Source organism: Thamnophis sirtalis, unplaced genomic scaffold, assembly GCF_051295495.1.
Source record: "Thamnophis sirtalis isolate CommonGarterSnake01/CBP01778 unplaced genomic scaffold, rThaSir2_p1.2 scaffold_9, whole genome shotgun sequence".
In the NCBI taxonomy this organism is placed as follows: Eukaryota; Metazoa; Chordata; class Lepidosauria; order Squamata; family Natricidae; genus Thamnophis; species Thamnophis sirtalis.
This window is the reverse complement of record NW_028261389.1, coordinates 77,610,525-77,633,229: the sequence shown is the minus strand read 5'-3', so window position 1 is coordinate 77,633,229 and position 22,705 is coordinate 77,610,525. Positions and strand designations below refer to the sequence as shown.

The window sequence follows — 22,705 nt, the reverse complement described above, 5'->3', positions numbered from 1 at the left end:
CTTATTTCTGAATAGACAGGTGTTGTGCAAATGGGCTATTATCCTTCAAAGGTGTCAAACTCGATGAGGGCCGCATCAATGTTGGGTTTGACCTTGGGGGGGGATGTGTGGCCAGGAAGGGCGTGGCCAGCTTGACATCACTCATGTCAGGGGTGCCTATGCAAGGGGGGTGGCTGCCCACAGTTACTTAGTTCCATTTTCAAGCCAATGAATGCCGTTGCAGCTATGCTGAACTGGTTCTCACCTCCTGAAGTCCACTACACAATAGTTTGAATGCCGGGAAGTCGTTGAACTGAATTTCTCAACTTCAACGGACTCAGGAAAGCGTCTTCATGAAGGCAGACACAGGAGGCTGAAGCTAAGAAAGGTTGTCGTAAATGTGAGTCAGTTGGCAAGTGTCTACATTTTGATTGCACGATCATCGGGCTGTGCAATGGTCATAAGTGTGAGAAACAGTCATAAGTTGCTTTTTTCACTGCTGTTGTAATGGTCGCTAAGCAAGCCGTTGTGATTTGAAGCTACCTGTATGTCTAAGATATAACTAACCTTATTTCTGAATAGACAGATGTTTTTTCAAATAGGCTATTATCCTTCAAAGGTATCAAACTCGATGAGGGCCACATCAATGTTGTGTTTGACCTTGGCAGGGATGTGTGGCCAGGAAGGGCGTGGCCAGCTTGACATCACTCATGTCAGGGGTGCCTATGCAAGGGGGGTGGCTGCCCACAGTTCCTTAGTTCCATTTTCGAGCCAATGAATGCCGTTGCAGCTATGCTGATCTGGTTCTCACCTCCTCAAGCCCACTACACAATAGTTTGAATGCCGGGAAGTCGTTGAACTGAATTTCTCAACTTCAACGGACTCAGGGAAGCGTCTTCCTGAAGGCAGCCGCAGGAGGCTGAAGCTAAGAAAGGAATGGTTGTCAAAAGACGGCAAACATTTGCATAATGTGCAGCTGAAACAAAGCCCTGGCTACGTCTTATTTCACAGCGATCAGAAAAGGAAAGAAATCTGTAGAGGGAGAAGGGCAGCGTTTCGTGAGCAAAAGTTGGCTTTATTGAAAGGGAAGAAACATTGATGGGGACCTAAAAGCCATCTTGAATCAAACACAGGGCTGTCTGAACCGTCGTCCGTGCTTCGTTGCAAGCTTTATTTTTTAAATCTTCTGGAATGGCTCAGCTTTGTCACTACATCTAGCCAAGCTTTGGGCATTCTAAGCAGGGTTGGACCTCATAAATGCATCGGTGGGAAACCACCGGAGGTCTATGGAAATTCTCCGTCATCCAGGCCATGGTTGCCCCAAAGTTGCTTTTTCAGGAGGCAACTGGACTTTCTTGTTTTATTTTTCTTTTGAAGATGTTTAACTTCTCATGCAAGAAGCTTCTTCAGCTCTGACTGGATGGTGGGGAATGGAAGGATTTATACTCCTTGCAGACAGCTGGTCATTTGCATCCTTTTTAGAAGGTCGTTGAGGCCACTTGGAGGTTTGTCTGTGTCCTCAGGGTCACCTGTGTGGTGCAAATGGTTCTGTAGTCTGCAATTTTTTTCCTCTGGAAATCCATTCCTACGCCCACACCATTCCAAGGGTGTCTGTTGTGGCCCAGCAGGAGCCGTTGGAGCTGCCACCAGACTCCGACAGCGAGGGGCCCTCTGAGTCAGCTCTGGAGGATGTGGAGGACCCTGGACAGGGTTCCGACTCCGAGCAGGGTGCAGAGAGGCTGGTTGGCCACCAGGAGGCACCTGAGCCTTGGACCAGTGTGGAGGAGACAAGGGAGAGTGAGCCGGAAGCCAGTAGTGAGTTGTTCCTGGATGCACGCCATCGAAGAGCTAATAGGCGTTAGGAACAATTACGCAATTACAGGAGGTAATTGCACTCAGCTGGTGGTCATTAGGCTCCTCTCCAGACTATAAAAAGGCTACTTGTGCACACGCCCCTCTTTGCAGAAGTCAACACAGAATCGAATGTCGGAGAACTTTGTGTGAGCTTGGCAGGCTGGATTGCTGCCAAGCCTTATCTGTGTTTATTGCTGCCCAAGTTTGGCTGTGCTGGGTTGCTGCCAAGGACCTGTTTGTCTGTTAATTAAATGCCGTAATTTATCTCTGACGTGGAGTGTGCTTTCGTGTGGAACGAGGGGGGTCAGAACAGGTGTCCATCCCAAATTGCATAGCTAAAAGTCTGTAGAGATTCTCAGTCATCTAGTTGTCACCAGTTTATGTCTTCATCCTAGTGAACCCAAGTAAGATTTTCAAAATCCAGGCAAATAACATATTGGGGACCTTCCTGTGTTCTCTTAGCATAATAACAGAGTTGGAAGGGACCTTGGAGGTCTTCTAGTCCATCCCCCAAGCAGGAAACCCTCCACCATTTCAGACAAATAGTTGTCCAATCTCTTTACAATCTCCAGTGTTGATGCATTCACAACTTCCAGAGGCAAACTGTTCCACTGATTAATTGCTCTCCCTGTCAAGAAATTTCTCCTTAGTTCTAGGTTGCTTCTCTCCTAGATTAGTTTCCATCCGTTGCTTCTTGTCCTGCCTTCAGGTGCTTTAGAGAAGATGTTAACCCCCCTCTCCTTCATGGCAGCCTCTGAAATATTGGAAGACTGCTATCATGCCACCTCTAGTAGTTTTTGTAATCCGTAAATTCATTTTGCAGGGATGCCAGTGAAGGAAGAGAGACCTGTTGTGTAAAACAGATTTCTATTTAATTAACTCTTTATCTAGACCAACATTCTGGTAATTTTCAGTTTCAGCAGGAAGCTGCAAGGACTTATTTTGAATCGTGCAAGATGCAAATACTCAGTTCAATATTTTATGAAGGAGCCGCAGCAAAGAATTTAAGAAAACATCTCCAGCTGGGTAAATGCGTTCGGATTTTATTTAATCAAGGTTGGGATACAGTTTGGGGAAAAAACAATAACGTGAAGCTGGCAGTAATATCCCTTTAATCAAATCTAATTGGAATGCAATGTTTAGTTGTGGAGCCCACTAAAGCTCAGGTAGAACTCTTGCATGAAAGCTGAAATATTAAATCGGTATTTTGATATGAGGCTCTTCATGGAGAAGCCGGCATCCCTGATGCCTGGTCTGCATTTGCTTTGCAATGGAAAATTAAACATAATCCTGTGAAATAAAGCAGTTTCTGTTGAAGATGCTGCACTTGAAGTCATTAAAGAGAGAAGGAGAAGAGAGGGAAGGGAAAAGAAAGGAAAGGAGGTGGAAGGGAAAGTAAATTGATGGGGAAGGGAAGAGAGGAGAGGAAGGGGAAGGAAAGGAAAGAGGGGAGTGAAGGGAACGGAAAGGAAAGAGGGAAGGGACTGGAAAGGAAAGGAAAGAAAAGGAAAAGAAAGGAAAGGAAAAGAAAGAAAGGAAAGGAAGAACAGCAGCCCCATGGTGAGATAGGTGGGAAATAAATTGAACAAAATAGATAAATAAATCTTGTTGTTGATATCAGAATTGTTAGCAATAGCAATAGCAATAGCAGTTAGACTTATATACCGCTTCATAGGGCTTTCAGCCCTCTCTAAGCGGTTTACAGAGTCAGCATATCGCCCCCACAGTCTGGGTCCTCATTTTACCCACCTCGGAAGGATGGAAGGCTGAGTCAACCTTGAGCCGGCGAGATTTGAACCGCCGAACTGCTGAACTAGCAGTCAGCTGAAGTGGCCTGCAGTATTGCACTCTACCCACTGCGCCACCTCCAGCAAAGAAGCGGAGACTTACTCACGTAGAGCCAACATGGCAAATGGGATTGTGTTCCCTTTTTCATGTGTGTGTGCTGTGTTCAGTGGGGAAGGCCTGTGGACTCATCATATTAGCAAATATATGAAACCTGGACGTAACTCTGGTTGAACCAGAATTAGCGCTGAGCAGTCATAGATAACTCTGAAACTGAATTGTGAAGGATGTGTAACCAGGACAATGTTTCATTTCCTCTCGTATCTTGTTTACAAAGCTGCCCACAATGCTTCTTTGCTGTTTTTTTTCTAGTTGTCTATTGCAAGTTTTGACTTTTCTGGGGTACACAGGTAGCCCTCCACTTAACACAGGTAGCCCTCCACTCAACATTTCTATGGCTAAACAAGACATTGGTGAAGTGAGTTTTGCAACCTTTCTTGACACCATTGTTAAGCAAATCACTGTGGTTCTTAAGCAAGTCACCCAGTTGTTAAGTGAATCTGGCTTCCTCCTTGACTTTGCTTGATGGAAGGATGCTCACATGACTCCGGGACACAGCAAGCATCATAAATGTGAATCAGTTGGCAAGTGTCTAAACTTTGATTGCACGATCATCAGGCTGTGCAATGGTCATAAGTGTGAGAAACAGTCATAAGTTGCTTTTTTCATTGCTGTTGTAATGGTCACTAAGCAAGCCATTGTGATTTGAAGCTACCTGTATGTCTAAGATATAATAAACCTTATTTCTGAATAGACAGGTGTTATACAAATGGGCTATTATCCTTCTAAAGCAAAGGTGTCAAACTCGATGTTGTGTATCAGTGTTGTGTTTAACCTTGGGGGGGGCAGGATGTGTGGCCAGGGAGGGTGTGGCCAGCTTGCTGTCACTCACGTCAGGGGCGCCTATGCAAGAGTGGGTGGCTGCCGGCGTTACTGCGAGTTCGCTTTTCACACATGCCCGCCACATGTTGCTTGCGCATACACAGTTGCCTGTTAATTGTTCTGCGCATTTGCTGAACATTATAAAATGAGTAAAGAAAACATGCCACCAATGGCATAGGCAACTGGGGAATCGATTCATGGGTGTGGCCAGCCAGCCATCCCTACCCAGTCCCGATGTCCATTACCGCTTCGCCCGAACCGGTGCTAACTGGTAGCAACCCACCTCCGCGTCTGTGATGGCCTGAGCGCTGTGCCAGTGAAAACCGTCTCCCGAGTTCCGTTTTCGGCTGCGACGGCCTCCTGCATTCTTCTGCCAGTGAAAACAGAGTTTGGGAGAGCCACACGCGGCCCTCGCAAGCTCCATTTTCTCTGGCAGAGACACTGTGGGATGATCCTTCGCTGTTTCCAGTGTGGCACCATGGACCAGATCTAAGCACCCCGCGAGCCAGATCCGCCTGCAGGCCTTGAGTTTAACATCCCTATTCTTAAGGGGCGAAAGCGTTCCTAATTTCCATGGACAAAAGACTTACAAATGAACCACTTCTGTCTGGGGCAGAGGCAACCAAAAATATTTATTTTTCTTTCGCAGTTAGCAGTCAGTTTCTTGCATATTTCAAGGTAAAGCTGTTTTTCCTTCTGAGGTATATGTCCAAAATTTTGCATTCGTTCTCAGCATTATGGTCCCTTTCCTGTTGATAATGTTTTGCTACTAATAATATTATTGTTTTTATTTTTAGAAAGTATGGCATCCTTTGCTACATGTCTTAATGAGCCTTCCTTTTTCTTTCTTTCTTTCTTTCTTTCTTTCTTTCTTTCTTTCTTTCTTTTTCTTTTCAGAATTACCCTACGGCTGGGAGAAAATTGACGATCCCATCTATGGCACTTATTATGTGGAGTAAGTTTTTCAAACCATTATTAATTGACTGTTAATCCTGTATCAACCCTGGTTCAGGTCCCTTGCAGCACTTCAGAAAACAATCCACAGTGGTTTTTCTTGTTCCTGGACACTTTAAGATGAGACAGAAAATAGAAGGCCCAACTGAAGACAAAAAGTAATATATAATCCTCGATTTACAACCACGATGGAGCCTTAAATTTTCGTTGCTAACCAAGTTCGGTGAATTTTGAGCCATTTTCCTTGCCACAGTTGTTAAGTGAATCACTGAGTGGCATGGTGGCCTAGAGATGGAGCTCTCGCCTCACAATCAGGAGGCTGTGAGTTCAATCCTAGGTAGAGGCAGATATTTCTCTCTCTCGGCACACTGAGAATATATCTGCTGGGAAAAAAACTCTGCATTGGCGACAAGAAAGGCATCTGGCCAGTAAACACTCAGCTTCATTCAGTTGCCCAGACTCCACCCCGCAAGGGATTATGGGGTCGTTAAAAGAGGATGGTTGTTAAGTGAATCACTGCATTTGTTAAGCTAGTAGCATGATAGTTGGTTTCCCCCTTGACTTTGCTCATCAGGAGGTGATGACATGACCTAGGGACACTGCAACCGTCATAACCATGAATCAGTTGCCAAGCATTTGATCACCTGACCATGGGGATGCTGCAATGGTCATAAGTATTAAAAATAGTTTAATACTATTAATAGTAGGTCACTTTTTTCAGCAGTGATGTCAAACCGTCACTTAAACAAATGATTGCATGTAGAGGATTGCCTGTAATGCTCTTTTCAAGAGTGTTTTCCGTTGAAAAAAGTTACTTGTTTCTATACTCTTGGCATTCCATAGTATTTATTCATTTATTTGATATGGTCACACAACTCTTGCACTGCGAGTCCAGGCAGTTGAATGAAAGGCCCGTCAAGTGTCCCCCAACATCTGAGGGGAAAATATCTGCTTTTCTGAAGCTAGGCCAGACATACCTCGGGAAAATGATCTCTCTTTCCTGACCTAGGCTTCCCAAAAGCACGAAGCCGACTCTTCGTCCCGATAAAACCCCTTTTATTTAGGTTAAAGGGAATTTCTCTCTAGCAAAGTCCCGGCCAACAGTCTTTCAAGAGATTTCACAACTACAGACTTTTATCAAGCTTGGAGAGCTGCCAGGCCGATATCTTCTAAATGCCACTCTGTAACAGACAATACTTGGCAAGAAGTCAGGAACAGATCTTCACCCTAATGAATGGAACTAATTGTCTCCTGCAAACTCCATTCCCCTTTCGCTCCTCTTTTATTTCCTCTGGGAGGGGCCATTCACCGTCCACGCGTGGCTTCACTCCAGAGTCGGCCCTTGTTCCTTAGCTGTTCCCGTCTCCTGGCAGCTCTGCACATGCGCACACTGGGAACAGGCTCCAGCTGTTCTTCTGCCCCACTGATGTCTGACTCTGAAGGCAGCTGATAACTGTCAGACAGCCCTGGCCCCCTCTCTGCCTCCGACACAGAACCCTCATCAGAGCCCCCCCCCCCCAGACTCCAGGACTGGCCCAGGTTCCTCCCCAACCTCCTCACTGTCTGATTCTGCCACCAGCTCCGCTGACCACTGGTGGGCCACAACAGACACAATCCCAGTTGCCATGTTGGCTTTTGGGGAATGCCCCGACATTAGTAGATCAACGAAGAAACAAATCATGTCCCCCTTTTAGTGGCATCGTTCTGCACCTTATGGTCACAAAATATTCCACAATATTTTTCTCGGTGGCCGTTAACCAAATACAGAGGTCGTAAGTATGAACTCATCATTTCTATGGGATGCGGTTTTGCCCCGAACCAGAAGTAAGTGCCAGGATTTGGCCCAAATCATAAAGCATGGTCATCCGCAAACCACAAATGCTGCAAATGGTCGTAAATGCAGAGGACAGGAGCTTCCACAGAAGAGTCTTCTGGCCCTCATCACTAGTGTTGTTTAACGATGGTCCTCAAAGAACATCCCCCACCCCATTAGAGCATGTGGAACGGTAAGATATCACTGGAGGTCAAGTGTTCTTGCCTATACCCCAATCCCGGGCCATGTAGACCTTTCATGAAGGAATATCAGCATCAGTTGTCTTCTAGTACAAGGGTCTAGTACAGTTGTCTTCTAGAACAAGGGTCTCCAACCAGGGCCACTCTAAAACTTGTGGACTTCAACTCCCAGAAATCAGAGTGTCTTAAAAGTTGCCAAGTCTCCAATCTTGGCCACATTAAGGCTTGTGGACTTCAACTCCCAGAAGTCCATTCCCAAACTTCTGGTTTGCATCTTGGGCCATTTTTCACTTTCCCGGGGCTCCTAGAAAGCCTCTGGAGCCTGGGGAGGGGGAAGAAAGAACCTACCAGGCCCACCGGAAGTCAGAAAATGGGCTGTTTCTGGCCTCCGGAGGGCCCCCAGAGGGGCAGAGGGGGCATTTTCACCCTCCCCAGGCTCTAAGAATGCCGTGTGTGCATATGTGGGGAAGCGGGGGTGTGTGCATGTGTGGGGTGTTCGCCATCACTGACATAGGTCATTGATATAAAGCAGAAAGAGTGTGGATCCCAAGACACTGCCTTGGGGGAACATCACTATTAACTGGTGCTGGATTTGATAGGCCCCTCCCTATTTTGACCATTTGCTGCCTGTTGGACAAGAACGCAGCTATCGACTTATGCAAGGGTCCAGAGATGCCGTAAGAACTAAGTTTCAGCAGTAGATTACTGTGCACCACTGAGTCAAAGGTTTTGCAGAAGTCTATGTCAATTGCGTCTATTGCTTTACCCTGGACAAGATGTGTGGCCTGAATGTTTTTGCAGTGTAGGAGTTATGGATTACAGGGCAGATTTTTTTTTCTGAAACCAAACTGTTTGTTAGAAAGCAGGTTGCTTGTTTCTAAGTGGAGGATGATGGACTGGTTTATAATCGATTCCATGACTTTGCAGGTGATGCAACAGAGTTGAAGTCCCAAACTCTTAAAGTTACCAAATTTGGAGACTCCTGACTTACATGGCAATTTAACACAGTGTTCAACATGCCTTCAGTTCGTCATAGGGATCTAAACTAATGCTGTAGTCTCTGAAGCTCCCTTGCAAAATAACACTTTTTAAAAAAAATGTAAAACTTGAAAATGCTTGCCTTTGGTTCTCCTTTCAAAAATGTAACTTAAGTGTCATTGGCAGCCCCGATTTAGGCTATCAGGCAGCTTCTCCCGATAAGTGGAGCAGAAGGAAAAACTGTGCAAATGGAATAAGTGAAAAGGAGCGAAAAACTGTGCAAATGGAATAAGTGAAAAGGAGCGAGGGGTGAGAATTGTTAATGCAACCCTGGCTTAAGATAACCTCTTTCGTGGCATTAAACCTATTTTGCAAATCCCACTGTATACATTTAAGAAGTGATCATTAGTCTCAAGAGGAGCACCGCATGGTCGCTTTCACCAGGCAGTTAAGACTCAAAATATGTAGTTTGAGAAGGAAAATGGGCAGCTCATGTTATCCAAAGATTTAATGTTCAAAAAGGGACAACGAAATCAAAGGTTAGATGAATACCCACTAGAACGCCAAGTGCGTTTATTTTTTCTGTCTGTTAACAACAATTTTCCTTGCAGACAATATGGAATGGAATGGAATGGAATGGAATGGAATGGAATGGAATGGAATGGAAAGGAAAGGAAAGGAAAGGAAAGGAAAGGAAAGGAAAGGAAAGGAAAGGAAAGGAAAGGAAAGAAGGAAAGGAAAGGAGAAGAGAAGAGAAGAAGTGGAGTGGAGTGGAGTGGAAAGGTAAGGGAAGGGAAAAGAAAAAGAGAAGAAATGGAGTGGAATGGAATGGAATAGAACGGAATGGACGGGAACAGAACAGAATATGGAATGAATAGAGAACAGAACAGAACATGGAATGAATACAGAATAGAATAGAACAGAACAAAACATGGGATGACTAGAGAAGAAAACAGAACAGAAAAGAATATGGAATGAATAGAGAATAGAACAGAACAGAACATGGAATGAATAGAGAATAGAACAGAACAGAACCTGGAATGAATAGAATAGAATAGAACAGAACATGGAATGAATAGAGAATAGAATAGAACAGAACAAAACATGGGATGACTAGAGAAGAAAACAGAACAGAATATGGAATGAATAGAGAATAGAACAGAACAGAACATGGAATGAATAGAGAATAGAACAGAACAGAACATGGAATGAATAGAATAGAATAGAACAGAACAAAACATGGGATGACTAGAGAAGAAAACAGAACAGAATATGGAATGAATAGAGAATAGAACAGAACAGAACATGGAATGAATAGAATAGAATAGAACAGAACATGGAATGAATAGAGAATAGAATAGAACAGAACAAAACATGGGATGACTAGAGAAGAAAACAGAACAGAATATGGAATGAATAGAGAATAGAACAGAACAGAACATGGAATGAATAGAGAATAGAACAGAACAGAACATGGAATGAATAGAATAGAATAGAACAGAACAAAACATGGGATGACTAGAGAAGAAAACAACAGAATATGGAATGAATAGAGAATAGAACAGAACAGAACATGGAATGAATAGAGAATAGAACAGAACAGAACATGGAATGAATAGAGAATAGAATAGAACAGAACAAAACATGGGATGACTAGAGAAGAAAACAGAACAGAACACAACAGAAGATTGAGACATCTATCACTCATCAATGGGAAAAAAAGAACCATTGAATTGATCAAAGCTAATTTTCTATAGGATAAAATTCCCAACTTTTAATCAACTGGTGCTTCTTTGGCTTCACAACCTGAGGAGACACCTTTTCTCTCACCAACTAACCAGTGGTGGGATTCAACATTTTTTTACTACCAGTTCTGTGGGTGTGGCATGGCTTGGTGGGCGTGGCTTGGTGGGTGCGGCAGGGAAAGGATAGGATAAAATCCCCATTCCCTCCCAATCAGCTGGGACTCGGGAGGCAGAGAATAGATGGGGGTGAGGCCAGCCAGAGGTGATATTTACCGGTTTTCTGAACTACTCAAAATTTCCGCTACCGGTTCTCCAGAACTGGTCAGAACCTGCTGAATACCCCCTCTGCAACTAACACATCACCATCTCCAACACCCCAAGTTCCAGTATCACATGGACTATAAATCCCGCAAAGCAATACTCACTTTTCAAACCATTGTACTGAGGACGCCGTGCTCGAGTCTGAGATGAAATGTCTCAAAAAAAACCACCACATAATCTCTACTTGTTTCACCCCGAGCCCAGTTAATTCCAACCAGAAGTACCTACAACCAACTGGCCACTGTTCCAAAAAAAAATTAGAATAACAGAATTGGAAAGGATCTTAGAGGTCTTCTGCTCAAGCCGGAGACCCTATGCCATTTCAGAGACATGGTTGTCCAATCTCTTCTTGAAAGCCTCCAGTGATGGAGCACCCACAACTTATGGAAGCAAACTGCTCTACTTGTTAATTCTCCTCACTGTTGGGAACTTCCTCCTTAATTCTAAGTTGCTTCTGTCCTTGATAAGTTTCCATCCATTGCTTCTTTTCCTGCCTTCAGGTCAGGGGTGGGTTTGGAAAAAAAATTAGCAACTGATGCTCCGCCCAGTTGCAGGTGGGTGTGGCCATGAGGGTGTGGCCTACTCGGCCTTCTCATGGCAGTGGGGAGGCATTTTCACTCTCCCCGGGCTCCAGAAGCTTTTTTGAGCCTCCGGGAGGGTGAAAACGGACTCCACAAGCTCTGGAGGCCCTCCAGAGGCTGGAAATGGACCCGTTTCCAGACTTCCGGAACTTCCGGTAAGCCCATTTTTCACCCTTGCCAGGCTCTGGAGGCTTTTCCCAAGCCTCTGGGAGGGAAAAAATGGCCTCCCAAGGTTCTGGAGGCCCTCTCAGAGCTTCTGTGTGAGCCCTGTACTTCCTGGCCACGTGGAGACTTCTGAGAGGGGAGGGGCAGGGTGGGAGGGGCCAGCCGATCCTTGGAACATCCGGTTTGGCGAACCAGATGCAAAATTAGCATTTCGTTCGCCTGAACCGGTGCGAACCGGCTGAATCCCAGCCCTGCTTCAGGTGCTTTGGAGAAAGTGTGCACTTTATTGCTGTTGTAGCTTTGTGAGTGCGTGCATGAAAACGATTTTTTTCAGGCGTTCTCTTGTTTTTTTATTTGTCCTGGGAATTTATGCACCATTCTCACAGTCAGGCTAACTGTCTACTTATTTTAAAAAAAATGAGAGGAGAGGAGAACCTGGGGCTGAAATGTGGCGGGGGGGGGGGGAGTGATGTTTAAACCTCCCACCAATTATCTTTTCTTTCAAACTTTGTAACCTCAAAGGTTTCACTGTGGATCCCTCAGGATACCCTGTTAGCTAGAAAAATTGCAACCACAGGAGAATGGAGGGAGATGACCAGTGACTACAGTTTCTTCCTTAGTGTTTTTTCTTCATTGTCTAACTTTAGGTTGGAATTTCCTTCCTTTCTTCCTTCCTTCCTTCCTTCCTTCTTCCTTCCTTCCTTCCTTCTTTGTCTCCTTCTTCCTTCTTCCCTTCCTTCTTTGTCTCTTTCCTTTCTTTTATGCCTCCTTCCTTCTTTCTGGATGGTGGGGAACAGAAGGATTTATACGCCTTGCAGACAGCTGGTCATTTGCATCCTTTTAGAGGGTCGTTGAGGCCACTTGGAGGTTTTATCTGTGTCCTTAAGGTCACCTGAGTAGTCCAAATGGTTCCTGTAATTTTTTTCCTCTGGAAATCCATTCCTACTCCCACACCATTCCGAGGGTGCTCATCCCAAATTGCATAGCTAAAAGTCTCAATCTTCCAGGTCATGGTTGTCCCAAAGGTGCTTTTTCAGGAGGCAACTGGACTTTCTGTTTTTTTCTCTGAAGACGTTTCACTTCTCATCCAAGAAGCTTCTTCAGCTCTGAGTGGATGGTGGGGAAATGGGAGGGTTTATATTCCTTGCAGACAGCTGGTCATTTGCATCCTTTTAGAGGATCGTTGAGGCCACCTGGACTTTTTTGTTTTTCCTTGAAGAAGTTTTGCTTCTCATCCAAAAAGCTTCTTCAGCGATGAAGGGCATACCCGTGGGAACTAAACTAGAGCGAAGGCTCACATGCCATCAAAGAGGGTGCTACATGCCATCTCTGGCACCGGCGCCATAGATTCACCATCACAATTCTTTTGCCTGCGGCTTTTGCACGACCTTCTCCTTCATAAATCTGGTTCTGATTTTTGTTCTTCTCCTAAACTCATCCACCTTAGAGGTCATCTGTCTCCACACTCCATGCCTCTCTTGTTGACCCATCTGAGCGGAATATATATCCCAGGCACGTGGCTCAGCGCAATAAATCACCCGTGCCAAATGTTACTTCCAATCAGGATTAGCCCACATAATTCATGTGGCGCGCCACGGAGAACGAATGTGATATAGCAAAGGACTTTAGCTGCAACTCACTGAAGCAAGGAAGACAGTATGGGGCAAATCACAGAAACATAATGTGCAGGAATGGAGGACGTTCAATTCATTGAGCCAGAGCCTTTGTCTGTACAAAAAGGGAGGAAGAAATGTTTCAGTGTAACACTGTAGAGATTCTCAGCCATCCAGGTCATGGTTGCCCCAAGGTTGCTTTTTCAGGAGGCAACTGGACTTTCTTGGAGGGTGGGGTTCCCTTTTGAAGATGTTTCCCTTCTCATCCCAGAGGTTTCTTCAGCTCTGACTGGATGGTGGGGAATGGAAGGATTTATACTCCTTGCAGACAGCTGGTCATTTGCATCCTTTTAGGGAGTCATTGAGGCCACTTGGAGGTTTCTTTCTTTCCCTTTGAAGATATTTTGCTTCTCATCCAAGAAGCTTCTTCAGTTCTGGCTGGATGGTGGAGAATGGAAGGATTTATACTCCTTGCAGACAGCTGGTCATTTGCATCCTTTTAGAGGGTCGTTGAGGCCACTTGGAGGTTTATCTGTGTCTTCAGGGTCATCTGGGTGGTGCAAATGGTTCCTGTAGTCTGCAATTTTTCCCCTCTGGAAATCCATTCCTTCTCCCACACCATTCCAAGGGTCTTCATCCCAAATTGCATAGCTAAAAGTCTGTGGAGATTCTCTGTCATCCAGGTCGGGGTTGTCCCACAGGTGTTTTTTCAGGAGGCAACTGGACTTTCTTGTTTGTTTGTTTTTTGAAGATGTTTCCCTTCTCATCCAAGAAGCTTCTTCGGTTCCGACTGGATGGTGGGGAAGGGAAGGATTGATTCTCCTTGCAGACAGCTGGTCATTTGCATCCTTTTTAGAGAGTCATCGAGGCCACTTGGAGGTTTGTTTGTTTTTCTTGGAAGACATTTCACTTCTCATCCAAGAAGCTTCTTCAGTTCTGACTGGATAGTGGGAGAAGGGTAGGAATTATACTCCTTGCAGACAGCTGGTCATTTGCATCCTTTTTAGACAGCTATTGAGGCCACCTGGCAGTTTATCTGTGTCTTCAGGGTCACCTGAATAGTGCTAAATCTCCAGATAAACCTCCAAGTGGCCTCAATGACCCTCTAAAAGGATGCAAATGACCAGCTGTCTCCAAGGAGTATAAATCCTTCTGTTCTCCCACCATCCAGCCAGAGCTGAAGAAGCTTCTTGGATGAGAAGCAAAATGTCTTCAAAGAGAAAGAAAGAAACCTCCAAGTGGCCTCAATGACTCTCTAAAAGGATGCAAATGATCAGTTGTTTGCAAGGAACATAAATCCTTCCATTCCCCACTACTCTGTCAGAGCCGAAGAAGCTTCTTGGATGAGAAGGGAAACGTCTTCAAAAAAACAGAAAGTCCAGTTGCCTCCTGAAAAAAGCACCTTTGGCCTTCTACTGTATGTCAGCAAGAGTCTAGTATTGGATTGTAATCCAAAGGATGAATCATAGAACATAGAACAATGGACAATGGAAGGGACCTTGGAGGTCTTCTAATCCAACCTCCTGCCATTCTGACCCAATACCAATCTGAACAAATGCCTGTCCAATCTCTTCTTAAAAACATCCAGTGTTGGAGCACCGACAACTTCTAGAAACGAGCAATCCCATGGGTTGAATGGTCTCACCATTAGGAAATTTCTCCTTAGTTCTAGGTTGCTTCTCTCCTTGATTGGTTTCCACCCGTTGCTTCTTGTCCTGTCCTCAGGTGCTTTGGAGAATAGCTTGACTCCCTCTTCTTTGTGGCAGCCCCTCAAATATTGGAAGACTGCTATCATGTCTCCCCTGGTTCTTCTTTTCATTAAACGAGACCAGTGATGTCAAACCTTTTCAGTACCGGAATGTCTGTGTATGTGTACAATCCTGAACCCCAAAGAACCAGCGCATGCGTGGCTGGTTTTTTGATGTTTTTCAGGTCATTTGGGGGATGTTTTCAAGCTGGTTTTTGTTTGGATGTTATCAGGCTCCTTTTTGGACATTTTTGAGCTCCCTTTGGTGCCAAAAATAGCCCAAAAACCAGCTGGAAAATGCCCTGGAAAACTGCCCCCCAAACAGCCAAATGAACAAATCTAAGTTTCCTCCTTGAATTCTGTGGATCCTTATCTAACTCCTATCAGCTGAGCAGATTCCTGTTCATAGGCGTTTAGCAATGAATCTTTAATCGAATCTTCACATGTGAACCTGGTCTGTCATGCCTGATACTTTAGCTCAGGGGTCGGCAATCTGCAGCTCTGGAGCCGCATGTGGCTCTTTCGTCCCTCTGCTGCGGCTCCCTGTCGCCGGTCAGCTCCACAATTGATAGGGCTTTCGGTTAGGGCAGGTGGAGGAAAAAGGACGCCACACTAGGAGGAGACTCTATGGTGTGGGAACCAAACTTCTGGTCAGCTCCAGGTTTGAATGGGGGACTTCCGGTTAGGACATTTGTGGCTCTTTGAGTGTTTAAGGTTGCCGACCCCTGCTTTAGCTACTTACACGTAATTGACATGTAATTCTTTTTCACACATAGTTAAGCCTTGAAGGTGCAACCCTGTGACGTAAATCCATATCTGACGTTTGGGTTCAGGATGTCATGACATAATGCCCGCAGATCATTTTTTATCTGTTGTGTCATGACATCCCCCTGTTCCTTTAATTGGCACAAAAAGTAGGCCTCTTTTTTGAAGCCCGGTCAATTCAGGTTTTTCACGAGGCCGTTTTTTTTTTTTTTTTGAAAGGTTGACAATGGGTTTCTTTATATTTTCAGCCACATAAATAGGAGGACCCAATTTGAAAATCCTGTTTTGGAAGCCAAAAGGAAGTTACAACACCGTGCCATGCCCAACGCAGAACTTGGAATCAAGCCATTGCCAGTCCAGAGTTTCCGAGGTACACCATCACTTCAGTGCACACAATTCAGACGGGAAACCGATTCTAGGGAGTTCTGTGTGATACCTGTGACACTGTTTTGAAGACGTGAATATAGGAAACTCTTTTTTTTTTCTCCTCTTCCAAAAAAAAACATTGAAAGATTGTGGCTAATTATCACAATTCCTAAAATTCCGAAACTCGTAGGAATGGAGTATAAGTACGGTTTTAAATACCATGTTTACCTGAAAATAAGACCTCCCCAGATAATAAGCCCTCCCCAAAAATAAGCCCTCCCTGAAAATGTTGCAACACAGGAGCAGCTATGAGGTGACCACACTCACCGTCTCCTGCACTTCAAAAATAATAAGACCTCCCTGAAAATAAGGCCAAGTGTTTATTTCGGGGGGCAAAAGAAAATAAGACCCTGTCTTATTTTCGGGGAAACATGGTAGCTGTCTGAAATGTTGCCCTGGTAAGCCTTTCTAACTCAACCGGGGGGGGGGATTCTTATTCCAATCTATTTAAAACAAAGCTGCAACTGGTTATCTGGTAAGATTTGTTTTGCTAGACAGAATGAGAAAGATCTAATTCAAGAGAGTTACCCAGATGCAACTACAGAAGGGCTGTTGAGTCCCAGGGGGAGCACAATCGATCTTAGGAAGCAAAATCACAAAATTGTGGTTAACTAAAACTCTATCTTTTTTTAAGCAAACACGTGACTTCCAATGGGTAGATAACAATAGCAATAGCATTTACATACCACTTCGCAGCGCTTTTGCAGCCTTCTCTAAGTGGTTTACAGAGTCAGCATATTGCCCCCAACAATTTGGGTCCTCATTTTATCGTCCTCGGAAGGATGGATGGCTGAGTCAATTTTGAGCCGGTCAGGACCGATCTGCTGACTGCGGGCAGAATTAGCCTGCAATACTGCATTTTAACCACTGCCCCACCACGACACAGATAGCAATAGCAATAGCAGATGTATATACCCCTTCACAATGCTTTACATCCCTCTCTAAGCAGTTTATAGAATCAGCCCATTGCCCTCAACACTCTGGGTCCTCATTTTATTGACCTTGGAAGGATGGAAGGCTGAGTCAATCTTGAGCTGGCGAGAATTGAACTGCTGGCAGTGGGCAGAATTAGCCTGCAATGCTGCATTCTAATCACTGTGCCACCAGGGTTCTTGGATGACTCTCAGTTGGTCCTTTGGGTCCCGTTGTCCTCCGTACACAACTGATACTAAATTGTGTGTGTTCTCTTTTCCTTTACTTTCAAACATGGAGGATGAGATAAAGAAGGACCAAGATTGACACAGGGAAAAGGGGGGGATCATTCATTTTTTTTCCAAACTCCAATCACACACAGGAGAGAGACACTGATCTGGGGACCACGAACAGCTTTATTTGTTTGTTTTAGATGACCTAAGGAAAAAAAAGGATGTTTTTTTTATTTCTTTTTCTAACTCCTGTCCTAGTTCTGATCAAATGTTTGATCTACACAGATCTTAGCAACCAAATGGCACTTGGGTAAAGGGCACAAGGCAATTTACCTGGCCTTGATTATCTGAAAAGATAATAGCAATAGCACTTGGATTTATATACCCCCTCCGCAGTGCTTTATAGCCCTCTCTGAACGATTTACAAATTCAGCATCTTAGTTTATAGTTATAGTTAGTTAGTTTATTAGTTTTGTACGCCGCCCACTCCCGAAGGACTCCGGGCGGCTTACAATAAAAAGTGAAGGGGATAAGTAAGACAATACAAAATTTAAAATACAACAACATTCACAATTAAAATGGGGCTGGATACTTCAACAGCCCCAGGCCTGCAGGAACAGCCAGGACTTAATAGCTTTACGGAAGGCCAGGAGGGTAGTAAGGGTCCGGATCTGAACGGGGAGCTCATTCCAGAGGGCCGGAGCAGCAACAGAGAAGGCCCTCCCTCGGGGGGTCGCCAGCCAGCATTGGCTGGCGGATGGAATCCGGAGAAGGCCAAGTCTGTGCGATCGAATCGGTCTTGCCCCCAACAATCTGGCCCCCAACAATCTGGGTTCTCGTTTTATCATCCTCAGAAGGATGGAAGGCTGAGTCAACCTTGAGCCGGTCAGGATCGAACTCCTGGCAGTGGGCAGAGTCAGCCTGCAGTACTCCTTTCTAACCACTGCGCCACCACGGCTGTAGAGATAAGCATAGGCGTCTCATGGAAGATTTTTTCCATGGGTTAATTCCGCAGTCAATGGACCATGCTAGCAAAGGACGAAATAGCTAAGCAGATACAGATCTGCTTGGCGTTTAGGCGGGAAGCCATCCAGGTGTAGGTAACTATGAACCTACAACAAGAAGGCCACGAACGTGTATCGACCCAGAAGTTGAGATCCCTTCAAGGAACTCTTTCCTCTCCTTTTTTTTTTTTTTAACCTCACCTCTTGAGCTTAAGTTGACTTTATTGCCTTGCCTTGCCAACGTGGTGCGAGATGACTCGATGCTCGGTTTGTGTGGGAGAATGAACGATGCATATGTTAGCGGTGACTAAGTTAATGCACGCAATGGAACGAAGGATGATTAACAGTCTGTATTGGTGCAGAGATTATTGTCCTAAGACTCTACACAAAGAATGAGGCTTCTTCTCCTTTATATCAGTAGACAACGCTTCCTCAACCTTACCTAGGCCCAAACATGTTCACCCGCGCCTTGCTCCTCAGAGGTCTCGCAGTGTGAGCGACCTGTCTCAATATCGGCGGGACATTGCCGGAATGTGCAGGCTATATGGTACGTCGAGTGCTGCTGTTTACCTGGGCTGCACTATTATCCAAAAGTAGTGTGTTGAATTCTTTGCCCCTCCTGGGGGAAAAAAACGAAACAAAAAACGCCGAACACCTAGCTTCTTTTTTTTTTTTCCCCACACCCACCACCACCACCACTTCCCATGGTCTGATCACTCCGTGAAAGCACCGGTGGATCCGCTGAGGTTCCCTCATTTGCCGCCCTTTTGAAGGGATCCCTGTAAAAGTGGATTCCTGGAGGGTGGAACCGGCCAGAGACTAAAAACTCAACGCTTGTGGAGGGATGAAAAAAAAAATGTTCTGAGATGAACACGCGCACCCTGGCGTATGCATGCCGCCCGCCGCCCCCCTTTGTGTGATTGAGAAGTCCGTCTTCCAATTGTTTTTGCAAACAGTTTTTTTTTTTTATTTCGACGCAATAGTTTAAATTAAATTGAGAAGTCACCGACTGGCCAGTTCCTCGCCTTTCCAAAAATCCCAGCTCTGAATGAACCGAGAATCCGTTCAGAGTCCGTACGGGAAGCTACTTTAGATAAACGAATCCTACCCTTGGTTGATTTAGCTTGACGTAGAGAGAAAAAAAAAGCAATAACAACAGCTCACTAATATTCTTGGTTCTCTCAAACCGCTTGCACTTTTACTTTGCTTCCACTCGTACAAGCGCCACACTTTTGTCCCCGCCACTGCTGCTGCTGCTGCTGCTTTCGCTGCACTGTGTGAAGCCCGGCACTCGCGTGTGTCTGTGTGCGCGCGGGGGGGAGGGGGCAACCCCAAGCGGTCTCATGTCTCCCTTTGTGTTGGCTCATGTAGAGAAACCCCTCTTCACCCGGGACGCCTCCCAGCTGAAAGGCACCTTCCTCAGCACAACCCTTAAGAAAAGCAATATGGGCTTTGGATTCACCATCATCGGTGGGGACGAACCTGACGATGAAGAGCGTCATTCCGGATGGGCCGGCGGCACAAGACGGCAAGATGGAGACAGGTAACAGGCCTACGGATGGCGGTTTTATATGCTTAGCGGGCAGCTCTGTGTGTGTGTGTGTGTGTTTGTGTGTGTGTGTATTATCCTGCATCTCTACATGAGTGTGTGTGTGTGTGTGTGTACATTTGTATGTATATATCTCAACCTCCGCTAACATCTCTGCAGGAAAACATGTTTGCACTATACGCATATGTTTACACTATATGCATATGTGTGTGTGCATGTATATGGGTATTGTGTATGTGTGTGTATATGTACATTATGTGTGTGTGTATGTATGCATATGTATATGTATGCATGTGTATATGCAATGTCGGTATTCAGCTGGTTTGCACTGGTTCGTATATATACATATATACACACACATAGTATATGCATGTTTGTGTGTGTGCGTGTGTGTGTGTGTGTACATTTGTATGTATATGTCTCAACCTCCGCAACATCTCTGCAAGAAAATATATTTGCATGTACATGTACATATACATACACACACACACACACATACTATATGCATATGTGTATGTATATGGGTATGTGTGTATGTGTATGTATTTGTACATTAGGTGTGCATGAATATGTATATGTATGTATGTGTATATGCAATGTTGGTATTCAGCCGGTTCGCACCGGTTCATATACATACACACACACATAGTATATGCATATATGTGTGTGTGTGTGTATATGGGTATGTGTGTATGTGTATGTATATGTATATTATGTGTGTGTGTGTATGTATATGTATATGTATGCATGTGTATATGCAATGTCAGTATTCAGCTGGTTTGCACTGGTTCATATATATACACTCACACACATACACACACATAGTGTGTGTGTGTGTGTGTGTGTGTGTGTGTGTATGCATGCAATGGTGCTATTCAGCCAGTTCGCACCAGTTCACCCGAACCGGTTGTTAAATTTTCGCACAGTTCGGCAAACCGGCTGGTCCCACTACTGGCTGGCGCCTCCCTGCCCCTCCCCGTCACTCCTCACCTGCCCTGGAAAGGTAAGGGCAATGGTGGGGAAGGGAGACTCACTCTGGGTGGGGCTGGAAATCTGTGCCGTAGAGATGGTACAAGAAATGGTGCGAGGAGTAGCGCAGCCCTTGCCGACCGGAGTGAGGTAATGGTGCTGTTGCAGCAAGGTAGGGGCGGCACTTTTGATGGTGCCGCTGGGCCTGCATGCCTCAGTCACTCAAGGAGATGCGCGACCCACCCCGAGACACTGGCCTGCTGCGTTTGCCACTGCAGCCACCTCATAGCCTGGCCTGCGCTGCCACCGTTGTTGCTGCTACCTTCTGGCTGAAGTGAAATCTAGTGTGCTTCACAATGGCAGAAACGGGGAGCCCTTCTCCTGGCGCCCATTACAATATGAAGCCACAACGCAACCCTGTCCCCCCCCCTTGCCCCTGGAAACAGCAGTGGCATCAGCTGTAGCCGCGTCTGGTCAGAAGGCAGGACATGAGGTGGCGGCGGCGGCGAACACAGCAGGCCAGTGTCTCGGGGCGGAGAGCAGGTCGTGCGTCTCCCCAAGCGAGCAAGGCATGCGTGCCCAGCTGCACCAACAAGGGGCGGACGTAGCCACTCGCGGTTTCCTGCTGCACTTTTGGGGGGGGAACCCTGCCTGTCAGGCAGCGAGGCCCAGGAAGAGATGAGGCGCTGGGCAATCCGACCCAGCTGCTTCTCTCCGCCACGGTGCTTCCCAGATGCCGCTTACAGCTCTAAGGCCAAAGGGGCGGGAGGACAGGGCTGCCTTCAGCGTGAATTCAACCCAGGAATGCTGTCGCTGCACTAAGGCAAGTACAAGGGTGCTTCGCTCTTGCCTTAAGGGTCCAGTCGTTGCCACCGCCGCTTCAGTCTGCCTGCGCCACTCCATCTTGCCGTCAGCGATGATGATTTGGCCACACCCACTCACTCACGTGACACACACAGACATCCAGCCAGGCCTACCTAGCTGGTCATTAGGGAGAACCAGCTGTTAAGTTACTTGAATCACTTCACTGTGTATAGGTATATGTGTGTGTATGTGTATTGGTGTGTATTGGTGTCTATGTATATGTGTGTACGTATATATGTATATGTGATCCCCCTTTTGTGACCTTCTGACAAGCAAAGTCAACGGGAAAGCCAGGTTCACTTAACAACCATGTGGCTAACTTAACAACCGCTGCAATTCACTTAACGGCTGTGGCCAGAAAAGTCATAAAATGGGGCACTTTTAAAAATGTCTCACTTAGCAACAGAAATGCTGGGCTCGATTGTGGTCGTAAGACAAGGACTACCCGTAATTACAATGTTATTCCTTTTAAGTTAGGCCTGCAGTGGAACACTTCGTTCTCATCTGGAATTCCCGTCGTGAAAAAGTTTTGTTTCTTGCCCCCAGAAGGATTCAGTATCTCCGACCAAGCAAAATATGTAATAGCATCTCCTTCTTATTATATTTTAATGAGATAATTGATCGATATTCATTATTCATCCTTATTTCCTCTAAAGAGTTTGGTCTGTATGTCAGGATCTTTTCATCTTCCCTGCACTTCAAACAATGCGGTGTATTTATATGGATTCATAGGCCCCAGTTCTACAGTCCTTTTTATCTTGTTAAGGACGTACCACAATTCTTATATTTCTGAAAGGAAGTTTCCGAACAATCATCCCAGCTTTTATTAATATTGTATTACTTGGAGAATTGAACTCCCTTGTCCTTTTTCTGTAATTCTTTTTGTTGCTGTCTTATACAACTTTAATTTTCATTCCGTCTGAGATCTCTGCAGCACCACAATAATACCAGAGTCTCTCTGTTTTATGTTCAGCAAAATCTTGATGTACGAACTTGTTGCTTGGACTTCAGCGTTATTGGATTTAAATCCCTAGATGGCTGCAGTTTTATTGCGTTTTCTTCTGAGCTTGGCCTCTCCGTTCTTTTGGACCGAGCCAAGAAACATGTTTTCTGTACACTGCTGAAAACTTCAGATAAGCCTCGGTTTGAAATAAGATGTTCAAATATTGTAAGAACTCGTGTTTTCAAGGTTCACGAAAAAACTAAGTAATGTGAATCAAGAGTGAAATAATACAAAGAGAGCCAATGGTTTCACTTTGAATTTGCCAAAAAAATTGTCTTTAGATAAAGGCTCTATGTAGTGTTC

The 22,705-nt window shown here is 45.3% G+C and overlaps 1 protein-coding gene across 1 annotated transcript in view; it reads left to right on the top strand.

Annotated features, from left to right (window-relative positions):
- The window catches only part of MAGI2 (membrane associated guanylate kinase, WW and PDZ domain containing 2), a gene marked incomplete in the record, with an annotated part of 526,586 nt that overhangs the window by 392,106 nt on the left and 111,775 nt on the right, over positions 1–22,705 (top strand). Inside the window, 5 exon segments of the mRNA XM_087722353.1 lie at positions 5,458–5,515; positions 15,691–15,812; positions 18,436–18,564; positions 19,389–19,506; positions 19,508–19,560. Coding sequence (XP_087578479.1) covers positions 5,458–5,515; positions 15,691–15,812; positions 18,436–18,564; positions 19,389–19,506; positions 19,508–19,560 — 480 coding nt within the window.